Genomic DNA, 13402 nt, shown 5'->3' with positions numbered 1-13402 from the left:
TCTCAGCAGTCACCCTCATCTTGGCTTTGTTTAATTAACTTTGTTTTGCCTACACTGGGCCAAATTATTGTCTTGGACAAATTCTTTCAGAAATGTCAGGAATTACTTTATACTAAACCCCGCTGATTGCTTTTTCAAGAGATGTGCCACCCTGCAGAGCTGCCGGAATTGAGAGTGACCATGCCTGTGAATGGCCTACGATGTCCATGGAAATGTTGCAGATTTCTGGCCACCCACAGAGAGCCATGGCACTTGCCTGGAAGTTTAGTGTTTCCTGAGGCTCCTTTATTCGGCCACATAGCCATTCTCTTTATCCCTTAGAAGTCAGAGAGAGGACTGTAAGTGTGTGTGTTTAGATTTATGTCCTGCTATATCCTGCTATACATCTCTAATGTGTTCAGGGTAGTAATAGTCATTATTAAAACAAGATGGCAATGTTTAATGTCCCTCTTTTATATGCTTCCCACTAATATATGTTACTCCCTCTCACATGTATGAAATCAAACTATTTGTTAGCTTCAGCTACTAAATGTCTGGTGAGATATAAACGTTTTGCCTCCTTTCCAAAAGTTTAAGATTTTAGCAAACTCCAGAGGGAGGGGAGTTTCATGTCCACTCTGGAAAACAGTTACCTAAAGTGCCTATATTGTGTGAGTCTTGCCTATAGAATGCATACATTACTTTTGTACAACAAATGTACATGAGCAGATGTGGTCAATATTGTACAGAAAAGTTTGCTCAGGAATGTTAGTATTAAGAAGGAATGTCCATAGTAGACTGTAGCAAATAAGGTCCACATCTGGAGATCTTATTTATTTATTTATTTATTTATTTATTTATTTATTTATTTATTTATAGACTTATTTTCCACTAAGCTGGCCTGAGGGCCCTCTAAGTGGATTACATTCGATAAAACATATAATAACAGTAAAAGCAACAATTAAAATACAATGAACAAAAGGCGACAAAACAAGACAGCACCCAGTTGAGGGTATTTAATTTAAAACTGTACATATTAAACTACAAACAGGTTAAAATTACCAGAATAAAATCAATTATTAACATGCCTAGAATAAAACTTCCTTCATCTGGTGTTGAAAAGATTGTCACAAGGGCACCTGGTGAACTGCTTTTAGGAGGCTGTTCCACAGGTGGGACGCAACTACTGAGAAGGCCCCTTTTCTATTAGCCGTCCTTCTTTCCTCGATGGAGGTATTTTCGGTTTGTCCTTGGTCAAGATCCCACGTGATCTAGACCACAGCCTATGTGACCAGAGTTCAAAATTGCTCTGGGAATGTAGAGCATTCTTTGTGCCAGCAGTCCTACTTCCCAGTGGATGAGAGGCGAGACTGGGATGTGGCAGAGAGGAAAGAGCCAGTAAGCGCTATGCATCATCTCCTTCATGCCTGAGAAAGACTAGACAATACCTCTTTATTACATTTCTTATTCTCCTTCCCTTTTCTAAGCATGGCTCCTAGTGTCAGAAGGCAACTATGCAATAGGGTTCTGCACACAGTTTGTGCCAGCGCTGAGACAAACTGGACCACGTGGGAGACTTGGGGCTTTTCCAAAGTAAATTAGGTCTGCTGTAAGGCAACCCTGACTGAACTGGGCTGCTCTACAAGTATCAGGGTTTCAGGGATCCTAGCAAACTCGTGCTGTCCCTTTGCTAAATGTCACCTGGCTCTCTCCAGGCAGCTTAGGTAGAAAAGGAGAAGTTTGGTTATTGGGCAGTATATATTTGGCTATTGAGTGGTAGAGAGATGAAAACAGCAACAATACCAATAATAGTAGAAGTGGGGGTGTACTTTTGTGAATGACAGCTTTAGCTTCTAACTAGGGAATAACTTGACAAGGGCTTTCATTTGTACTTCCAGCTGCAGTACTTTTGAAGGACGTGTCAATTGAGAAGAACCCCACCATCACATTGTTCATTGCAATGTCCTAAACCCTGCACATATCCTTTAGAAAATTTACGAATTACTTACCAAGGGCACCCCTTAGAATCTAAGGCTTAGATGCATGCTGTTTTCTTTCAAGTTGCTTAAAAAGCACAGAAAAAGAATGGAAAACAAATCCCTTGCACTCCAAACCCCTGTACCTATTTATTTGAAGGTATGCCAGTACCTTCCACTCTAAAGGGGCTCCTATATCTAAAACTCTGTGAACAAATGAAGGTTTAACTGTTCCTTAATATTTCCATTATGGTAATAGGGCTGTTTGAAGCCTCAGATTGTCTGAGACAAGGTTTTTGATTGGAGGGAAAGCAGGTGATGCCTGAGGTGATCTGAACTGAAGAGATTTGCTTTCTGAGATGTCAAAGTAGGATCAAACTAAATTATCTTCGGTGCACATTGCAGCTGCAAACCTTATGAGTCGGGCAAGCATTAATGGTCAGAATGGTGGGGAAAAGGAGGTCATTCACCAGCTAATTTAAAGAATACACTTTGGTTTGTTTATTATCTATTTCCAAAGGTAAGCCACCTAATCCTTCAGTGACAGGGCATTTATCCAAATAAATAATCTTTAGGAAGAAATAGAAGAGTCAGGCTATAACTTGGCCTGGCCAAATCCCCCATTTAGTTTTATGGAACATTTTTTTTTAATTTTCATGTTTTGTATATCTTTAAAAGGACCTGTGTACATGTTTTAACATATATTGTCCTGTCCCCACCCGTTATTCTTCCATGGTAGAACATTCATAGGTAGGTGCTTATCTGGGCACTGACCAGACCCACATGTGTTTAGCTTTAATAAATTCCCTGAAACATGTTTTTCAGACTATGGCCCTACTCATCAAAAGGCTGACTATTTTTGACATTTCCTTTCTCTTCCAAGTGTAACAAAGAGTCGGGCGCAGTATCAGCATCCAGCATGATCGACATATGTAAGGGCCTGAAGCCTCAGTTTAAAAATCTTACAAAAAATACTGCCCAACACTGGAGGAAAGCAGAATGTGTGGCAGCCACAGCTCCTTTCCTTATTCTCATTGCGTCTGGGCCTACACATCATATTGTCCAATGCACTGATGTCTAGTGACAGATACTCTAAAGTTTTATTTTTCCAGGGAAAATCTCTTTCATAAGTTCATTAGTTACAATTATGCCATTTACAAATATGATAGTAAGCAACCCTGGCTGTTTCAAAGCTGCGATGGATTTTTTTCAGATATCATGCACATGTGTGTGTGTGTGAGAGGGAGGGAGAGGGAGAGGGAGAGAGCACAAGCCTGAATGTGCCTCCAGAAACCAGAGTGAAAGAAAACAGAACTCTTTTGAAACAGATGTATGGTTTCATGCATATTGTGCATAGTTCTTTAGGCTGCAAAAATTAGTACAGGCTTCCTCAGCCTGGTGCCCCCAGATGTGTTGGATTATAATTTTGTTGGCCTTTTGGCATTACGCAACTCCATATGTAGCAGAAATGTGTGCAATTGAAACTGTAATTTTTTAAAAAGGTCTTTCACAGGTGCACACTTAGACCTACTCAGATGTGGAGTCTTGCCCAGTCAATAGTCTGGTTGAGTGTCTACTGTGAAAGTGGGGTGGGTGACATCCATGGTCATTGACCAAGCAAGACTCAGCTAAGGTAATTTGTGTTCACCTGATTCTTGTCAGTTGGTGAGAAGGCAAAGCAAAATGCTGAAAGAGGGTGGCAAGTACAGCTCCTCCTTGGCAGTGGAATATTTTAGTTTATAAAGTATTGCTCTGATGGTCCTTGGTGCTCTCCACCTTTTCCACACTTCCCTGGGCTTCTAGGTACTCACTCACATTTGACAGATAGTTGTGTGGAAGAGACACCCTTCTTTTGATAAGTGCTCATGAAAAGGGATTAGGCAAGCTGGGCGGCTGTAAATGTGCACCCACACAAGCTAGATTTTAGTTATGCATCTTTCTGCTTCACAAAAAAAAAAGGGAAAAAAGGGTTACAGGACAAGGACAGTGCCCCCAAAATGCTGCTTGGAGCAGCTGTCACTGGAGGTCATTCAGGACTCCCAAAAAGCCCCCACCCCCCGGCAGATAAAAACAGGGTCACAATCAGAACAGGGATGGAGAGACAGGGCGCGTTCTGCCGCTCAGGATCTTGGGATACTGGCTGGGGAAGGAGGAGGAGAACAATCCACAGCAAGCCCAGTCATCTGTCAGGGGTCATGAACAATCCACTCTGTGTAGCTTATTCACAGGGGAGGCTGTTGTGTTGTGCAAACTCATCCCAAGTCAACCATGTGTAGTATGTTTCTTACATTTAAACAATGGAAGAGACATACACATGGCCATATTTTCACAAGATATGTTTGAATTGCATTAAGTGTGCTTCCTGAAACATTTCAATTCAAATGTGTTCGTTGTTTTGGGAGAAAAAATGAACATGGGAATGCTCATTTTATTTTTTGCTTTGTTCTTTATTTTATGGGTATTTAGTAAACACATTAAATTAAATCACTTTCCACTGACTTTCCCATGCAAATTACCCTATGCAAATTAGCCTGATTTGCATTGGAAAATTTTCCAGAAAATTTCCAAGAAAACTCACACATCACTGCAACCTGAAGTCTCTTAACTGATGTAGCACAGTTGAGTGCTTGGTTTTATTAACCATGCTGATTTTGAAAGCCCTGGGCACATTTGGATGAGAAAGATGGCACTGGCAAACCCTGTAGCTGCCTTACCTCCAGCACTGTAATGGAAACTGGGGTGCCACGCAGTCATGCTAACTTCCTTTGAATGTCTCTGAATCTCAGCATGAATGTGAGGGAAGGCGGGGATTTAAAGGCATCCTGAATGATCACGCTAACAGTAACTGTGCCCAGTACCGAGCTGAGAGAGTCGTAGACAGTTGGAGTTCTCCTTGTTTGCTCCTTCCTGTTTCCTTTCTTGTTCATTTTTGCGTGCTAGGGTACATGGAGTACTTCTGTGTGTATGGGCACATGAGGTACCAAAGCACCTTGCTTAGGGCTCCATCAAATGGCCCCTGGCCTTGGAAGACGTTTCTTCAAAATTCTTGTCATTTTTCTGACAGAATGCCCCATTTTAAAACAGGCCAAGTGTACCTCTTAACATGGTGCGAATCACACCAAATTTTCAGAAGCCTTCATTTTAGGATGCTACAAGTATGAAATTTGTCCCAAATGCATATTTTGTACAAAAACTGGTCTGCAGTCATTCTGGTTGATCTAATTGTATTCTGATGATCCTTCTAGTGTGATTGGAATAATAACTTCACACGCTGAAGAGTTCCATGGTGCAGCTGAAAGGCATGTAAATACAAGCTGCTTACTTGCAAGGAGCTTCCAGATTTGCAATATGATTGCTATGGAAACCACATAATGAAAACCTTATAACCATCTGTGTAGTTTGATGGATTTTACTGCATACCTCAGCTGTTTTTGTTTACTGTTATTAAAGCATTGAGTAGAATATATTAACCCACATACTGTTGTTATCTGAGGTATTAATTAATATGGCACGATGACATGGTGTCTCTTAACTAATGTAGTACAATAGAGTGCTTGTTGTTATTAGCTGTGTTATTAATTAGGGCTAATGTGTGGGTATCTTTGTAATGAATATCAAAGCTTTGGGAGGAGGGTCGGGTAGGATTGCTTGCATTAATACATATTTATCTGGAAGATTACCTGTCTTGTGGCAGACATACATTATGAGGACTTAACTTGCACATATTTCTACATTCATCTCATTTGAATTTTTCTTCCAGGTTACTGTACTTGCCTTTTATCCAATTGAGGCTCATGCAGATATGCGACAGGGTGTACTACTTGCACATTATCTTTTTTTTGTCCTCACTGTTTACAACTTCTTTTCTAAACTTCCCTCTCCCCACACACATGCCCACATGTACACTTGAAGAAAGAAGATGTAGTCCATGACAGTTTGTTCATCTTTAAAATGCCACAAGATCTTTTTACATTTTATATTTGTCTGTAACCACTAAGATGACTTCGGGGCAGGCCCTTTTCTCTTCTCTTTATTTGCTCAGGCATGTATGCACACATACAGCCCTTACATTCCTTTGAAAGTCCTCTTGAAAATCAGCAATGCTCTACAAATAAACAGTTGGGGACAGTGGAAATAACAGGCCTGATCTTACAAAGATGTGGGAGACCCAAACTTTTTTCATTGACGCTTGATACGTTGCCTAGGAGGCTAGAGGAATGAGACTCTGCAGTAGTTTTGAAGAGCTGCTGGCTTCATTGCCTAAACTGCAACATGAACTAGCTTGACAGTGTTTTAGTAGCCAAAGCTTTCTTTTCCAGGGTGCTGCTTATTATTACATGGTTATTCAATGTAGCATAATTAGGAACATGATGCCCAGTGGAAACCAAAGGAGGGGATGCAGATGTTTGTTCCTGGGAGATGAGCTGCAGGATGAGAGTGCCTCCTGGTGCTCTTGACAGTATATAGAAAAGCATTTTTGTCTTGTTTGTGCTTTGTTACTGTGGGGCAACAGGAAACTCTACAGCCGGTCAGCATTTCCATAGCATGGCCTGTGTATGAAGTGATGCTACTCTGCTGGAACAGAAAACTTATCTGGTAGGGTGTCAGGTAGACGGATTGTCCTGATTCACCCAGGGTTTCCCACATCCAAATTCAGCATACTGGCCTCAACCCTTGCTTGAGCTACTAACTGTGAAATAAAATGTAAAAGCTACATGCCATGTATTGCCTTTTAAAATATTGTTAGCACAGATGAGTTATCCATGTTGACTTTAGGCCATCCGCTTTGTTTCAGCCACAGTCCTACTAGTTGCTCATTGACTGTTGGGCATTGATCTGAGCCCTCACAGTGCTGGTGGGCTGTGTCCTTTATCTCCAAGATGCAACTGCTACAATCTGTCTGTGACTTTTTAAAAGCATCCTATAAGGCCACTGTGGGACAGGAAGTGTAGTCTGCTGCATTGCAGAGAGTATTTGACATATGTGGGATATACCACAAATAGGAGTTGTCTCAGTGCTGTTAAGCCTCTGTTCATATAGCTGTTGTGATTCAAAGAATGGGGTTTAAACATACTGCATTTGGACACAAAGATTGCAACAACAGCCAAGTTCTCTTGGGGACTTAGAACTGATGGAGTACCCTTGCCCTTAAGGAATTTTGTACATGGTCTTGATATACTGCTGGATGTGGTGCCACACCCGGAATCCCAACCTGAGGCTTATGTAGGAGTAGCGTTTATCAACTATGTCTTTAACAAACCCCAGGCTGTAGCTGGTAGAAGGAACTTAGGAAAGGGTCCTCCACAGTTACCAGTCATGTAGTAATTTGGTGATCTCAAGAACTGAGTGCTGCAGTGTTCTCATTATGGGCTGCTTTGAAGAGTAGTTGGAAACTGCAGTTGCTTTTCTCTGTGGCTGCATCCTGTGCAGCTCTGGCAGGTTGTGCATGAAGTCACCAGTGGGTTGTGTTAGAGCGGCTGCTTCAATGGGGTTTCCCAAGGTAGCGATGCAGCCACCCCCCGAGGGACTTTTCCTGTGCTCTGAGCATCCCACAGGCTTTGGCCAATTTGCATAGCATAAGAGTGGACTCTGGGAGAGCCACCAGCTTGCAGCAAAATTGTACTGGCAATGTACAAATGAATGAAGCAAAAGAGTAAATTAACCAGAACAGCTGTGTTTTTAGGTCATAGCCAACCTTTTGGGATTTTTTTAAAATATCAGTGTTAGCTTGTATGAACTTAATTGTATAATCTTAGTGGTGTGTGTGTGTGTATGTACACATGCAAACATTGTTATACATGGCTATAACAACAATGAAGCAAGTGTAAAGTTTCAAGTGTGTCACATGGATGAAAGCAAGCAGGGGTGCAATTTGGGCTCCACATCTGGCAACAAGAGTTCTTGGGTCTGCTATTGCCTCTCACCAGGGGAGGGTGAACTCTAATGAAATGGTGGCTTTGGGAATAATGAAGCGGGGAAAGTCACTTTGTTGATAGATTTAAGTATTTCAAAACCTGATGTGACTATTGGAACTAAAAAGGCTGGCTGGAGACCCCCATAATGACATTCAGGCTGCAATCCTATGCCAATTTACCTGAGAGTAAGTCCCATTGAACCTGTTGGGTCTTACTTCCCAGTAGATGTACATAGGATTGCACTGTCAGTCACCTTTTTCCCTTGGGAAAAATGAATACATAGCAGTGTATTCTAGTTCATAATGTAGGTTTCTGTTATCAAAGATGTCCTAAATATTTAGCCCTGTTTCAGTGTGCTGACAGTGTTAGGCACTTGGTCTCTCTGAGATTTTTTTTTAAATACCATTTACAACAGATAAGCCTCTTATTTTCTAAACTGCCTTGGGCTGCAATTCTTATAGACTTACATGTCTGTTGAACATTCTGCTTGTGTCTGCAGAAGAAGAAGCAGCACCCGTTGTGCCAGCGAAGATCAAAGAGCCAAAGAAACAGAGCCAGGAGATTGTTAGCAATGTTTCAGGTACGTTTTCTGCTTTGCCTGTATTTTGTCTCTGTTGCTTTACATTGACTTTTCAGTGTTTGTCTTCCCCTAAGTACAAATAGTAGGTCTGAAGTTCCAGCAAGTTCTTAACTGATTTTTTTATGGCAACAAAAGATGTCGGGGAGGCAGGAATCTGAATCACACCATTTAGGATGCATGAAAATCACTTGAGAAGGATTTATAAAGTAAGCCAATTTATACAAGGTATTCCTTCCTGAATTACTTTGTAATGACTCAATTAGCTTTCATTTCTTCACAAAGGAGATTTAGCTGCATAAATTAGCTTATCATCATTGAGGAAGTGTCACTGCTAAAGGACAGTTTATAGATACAACATGCAGTTGCTGTCAAACCTATAAGAATGTAATATAGACATCTGTGTATACTTTGTGCTTGAGCAGAACAGACTTCTGTCATTCAGAGACTAACAGGGGACAACAAGTTGCCCAAGGGACCAGCAATGTAGACGTCTCTGAAAAGGTCATCTTGACACAGGCTCTGACGATCGACCTGCAGCTCTGTCTTCTTTGATAAAAATCAGATAAACTTAAGACCACTAATTGATCTGCAGCCTGTTTAAATGTTGGCCATGCATATCTTCATTGCATATGATTATACCCCAGAAAGCAAATGAACTGGGCTAAGAAATGCCAACGTCCAGTGATAGCAAAAGCAAAGGTGGCGGCAGCATAAAAATCGGCAATGCCCAAGAAGTGTGGAGAAGAGGCAGATTCCTATGCTTTGTGTTGGCAACGTGCACTTGTGTGCTAATTAACACTGAGATGTGATGGGGGCAGGAGAAATTGTATGCAATATGTGAAGCCCTTGGGTAAGAACAGTTTTCCCTGCTTGTCTGAAAAAGCACGTTAACTTCTACTTTAGGAACTTATTCCCGTGGCACACTTGGGTTAAGTTTTTGACTAGAACAGCCAACACTTGTTCCTTTTGAGGTACATGTTTATACTCCATGAGCAAGTGGTGTGCTGTAGTAACCATGCCCTGTAAGAAATGAACTTTGGGTTATCTTTCCTGGCATACTTGCTTCACATCATTCTTCCACTACTGTCAAAGAGAGGGTGGATGAGGAGTGTGTTCGGGAAGTGTCTTTGCCATGCCCTTCCTCTTATAGCTTGGGGAGAGGAAACAGGCCTGATTTCCGGCCTGTCACAGGAAACTATATGAGCAGGTTGTTGTAGACAGTTTGGTTTACATTCACTGCAGAGGAAGCAAAGATTTGAGTCATCAGATATTGCCTTCAAGAATGGTCCTCTACAACGCAAGGATTAAAAAACATTTTTCACTGTCAGATTGGCTTTTCAGTAGCCATGCTAAATATATGCCTAAATTACTATGATATTGGCCAGACCCATTTCAAAGTCCTTTTTCTTAAAGGTGGCCTAAAAGTATTTGTAAATAAATAACCAAATACATAAATTATAAGGTTACACTGAGTTCAATAGGACTTACTCCCTTATGGGAACTAGAAAATCAACATGGCTTGAACTTACAGAGATTCTCCAAATCTACATGAAACCAGAGTTTGCCCCATTCCCCTTCTGAAATGTGGGTTGTGGTGTTTGAATAGGAAAGGTGTGCATCTGGGTGTACTGCTTTGAAAGCATGCACCCAAATGTGCACTTTTTCTCCTCGACAAAAACATGTAAATGTGTGTTTTTTCCAAGTTGTGCATTTTTAAATTGGACATTTTTCTAGCTTGCATCTTTAAACATGATTTTAAATACAAAGTCAGGAATATGTGAGCTTTTCTCAAAATGACTGGGTTTGTTTTGGAGATTTCAAAAAGCACAAGTTCAGAAGTTTAATTAACTGAATTGAAATTGGTATACATTGTAGTAGGAATACATAGAATTGTAGCCTTAATAAAGTTCAACAGTAGCTAGTAACATGATCAGAAAATGTCACCCCTTTCATAGGAAGGCTGTTCTAGGCAGTGGTGAGCTTGCAAAATGTGTGTAAGCCTTGTGGTATTTATGCAGCCTCACATTTGTTAGAATGAATCCTGATAATAATGAAATTAAATTTAAGCAAATTAAAGCATTCTCAAGTTAAAAGTATATTTCCAGACCTCATGGAGGTGAGGAATTAACAGTCCCGAAGGCTTAAGCTTGAATGGAATCTGTTTCTTAGATTTTTATTGTTTTCAGTGGGATTTAGGATTTTTTTTCCCATTTGGATGAAGTGGGTATGACTTGCAGCCGTGGAATTGCTAACTGCCAATGGGAAGTATTTGTTGCAACGTGTTGCTAAATTGTCTTCCAAGGACATTAGAAGAGCCTTGTTGGATCAGAACAAATATTAATCTAATCTTGCTTTTGCTGGGCAGATGCCTCCAAGAATCTCATGTGTAGGGTGTGTGGTTTCTGTGTTGACCCCGTGCCCATGGCATGGCCATTCAGTGGCAGAAGGACTGAAAGCAGAGGTTCGGCACAAGAGCCTGACTGCTTTAAGGTCAGATGTCTGACGGAAGAACTGTGGCAGAAAGAGCCTTGTCATGGTCTGATCCCACAGTCAATTTGGGCTTGTGTGAGGGAGTAAGTATAGAGAATCAGTGTTTCCTGTGAACAGCTGCTGGTCTAGAAAGGTTCTGCCTGTCAGGCATAAAGTGAGAGAGCTTGATCCTTTGCTTGGAGGGTGGAAGCTTAAGACAGTAAACTGCATCACTGAGAGCATGTTCATATGTCACACTGTTCTTGGGACTTACTTTCCTTCCTTCCGTCCGTCCTTCTTTCTTTTTGACAAACAGCATATAAGAATTCCAAACAAATACATTTATATGTCATCCCCAATAACCACTGATAAATCCATCTGTCATAATTTTTCTAATCCCCCTTTAAAGCCACCTGAGCAAATTGCCTTCACAGCATCTTGCCTAGACTTAACAATAAATTGTCTTGAAGCAACTCTTTTTCTCTTGTCTCACTTGCATCATTTTGGGAAGCCACTCCATTTCTTCTCCTATGAGAGTGTAGCATTTTGTAAACTTCTATCATGAGACTTCCCCCTGCAATCTAGAAAGCACCAAATGCTTTTCCTCAAAAGGGAGTAAGTTACTTTGTGTATACAGGAACATTACTGTTTCCATATGTAAGTCTTTAAAGAGTGGGACTTTTAATCTTTCCAAAGTATTTACAACTTTAATCTTTTGAACATCCTTAAAATGGTTATCTCCTTATTAGAAATTACACAACTATTCCAATAGGCTAGTTCTATCAGCAGCTGTGGTCTGGAATTCATGCAAATTCTATGCAAATTATGGCTGTTGCATATAAATAATATACAACTGAGCTCATGTTTCCAGCACACTCTGTGTTGAAAAAGTGACCTGTCCCTGTCGTAAAATATTAATGTTTTCCTTCGTTAGCATGGTCTTAAATTTTTATGAGCTGACCTATAAATTTAAGTAGGCTTCATACAATATCCTTGAAATAAAGCACCATCATAATTATCCCTTGACGTGAAAATCATTTCAAGCAGTGGTTTTAACACTTCACCATAGCAGTGACCTCTGAGCTTTTCAGGACAGTTAAATGTGTAATGCTAGAAGTTTGTTTGTTATATAGAATAGTGGGCTGACAAAGAGTATTTCTGCCTTACTAGAGATCGCATGACATGAACTTATTCTAACCTTCCTTAAGAATGTAAGATGTTTTTCACATTAAGCCCTTGTTTCCAACAATATTATACACAGAGGTTTCTATTTGTATACCTGTGTGACTTGAGCAAATAAGCAACATATGTTTTAGGCTTAACACAAGCTAGTCCTTACTCAGGTTGCACTTTCCTTATGGACAGATGTGTTTTTGGATTTGTATTGATGGAAAAGTCTCCTTCTTTCTTCACACACATTTTCTTTTTGTAGTGAGAATCTGAGGCTGCAATCCTGTACACATTTACCTGGGAGCAAGTCTAATTAAACTCAAGAGCACTTCTAGCAAACACATACATAAGAGTACACTGTCAGTCTTGTCAAAGTTAAAATAATAATCCAAAGAGTTACACAGCCATTACTCCCCTCCCCCTACACAGAGTAGCATTTTTGTTTAAATTATTTTAAAGCCTCTTTAAGGGTAGAGCTCTCCCAAGGTATTTTTGACACATTTTCTCTGCATTTTGGCCAAGATGTGGCTTCTGATATTCTGGCAGAAGTTAATCTATGGTTAACAGCTTCTTGCATTCTTGTGGTACTTATTCCTGTAAAGTTAGCTATGCGTGTAGATGATTAAAAAGAAATCATTTCATTAGTGACTTTAAATGTGTTGCATACAAAATCATACAAAGTGGCTTTCGGCAACCATGCCTTACATAAAAACTTGTTCATATATTAAACTGTAAAAATAGGATTACACAGTAACAGTTAATATGTACATACCAGTAGATTGATGGAGCCAGTCTTACATTGATACTTGTGTTTGGATTTCACGTAAGTAACTTGTCTGGTGCCATTCTAGGGTTCCCCAAATTTAGGCAGCTGCCTTTACGTATTGCACAGATCCCTTGCTAATTATGCACACCCAGCATTTCCTACCAGTTGCTATTGGCACATACCATAGCAGCTGTGGGGGAAAGCAGAGGAAAGGCTCCTGAGGCCAGGAAAGTCTCAAACAGCATTTCTTACAGCTTTTGCAGTGCTGGAGGACAGGGGCTAACCTTTCACATCCACCATTGTCTCAGTTTAAGATGTCTCCCAAAACAAACTGGGTTTGTTTGTTTGTTAAGAAAATGACAGGGGTGTTCAAAGAGATAAGCATCCCCTCCAGCACCACAGTCCTAATCCATGCTGGGAGCCCTGCAACCACTATTGCTGCTTAAAAAAAAAAAAAAAAAAATCAGGTAATCCTGTTTTCTGATCTCTTGCGTCATGTCTAGCTCGGTCTTGCAAGCCCAGCAAAACATGTTAGTTATTGACATGG

At 40.5% G+C, this 13402-nt stretch overlaps 1 protein-coding gene across 1 annotated transcript in view; it reads left to right on the top strand.

Annotated features, from left to right (window-relative positions):
• SKAP2 (src kinase associated phosphoprotein 2) overlaps positions 1 to 13402 on the top strand; it is a 59374-nt gene that overhangs the window by 26402 nt on the left and 19570 nt on the right. The window contains exon 7 of the mRNA XM_044450729.1: positions 8370 to 8450. Within this exon, the coding sequence (XP_044306664.1) occupies positions 8370 to 8450 (81 nt within the window). The remainder of the gene's footprint in view (positions 1 to 8369; positions 8451 to 13402) is intronic.

Source organism: Varanus komodoensis, unplaced genomic scaffold (genome assembly GCF_004798865.1).
Source record: "Varanus komodoensis strain SLA01 unplaced genomic scaffold, ASM479886v1 scaffold68, whole genome shotgun sequence".
In the NCBI taxonomy this organism is placed as follows: Eukaryota; Metazoa; Chordata; class Lepidosauria; order Squamata; family Varanidae; genus Varanus; species Varanus komodoensis.
The sequence above is the reverse complement of the archived record's forward strand: the minus strand, read 5'-3'. Positions and strand labels throughout refer to the sequence as shown.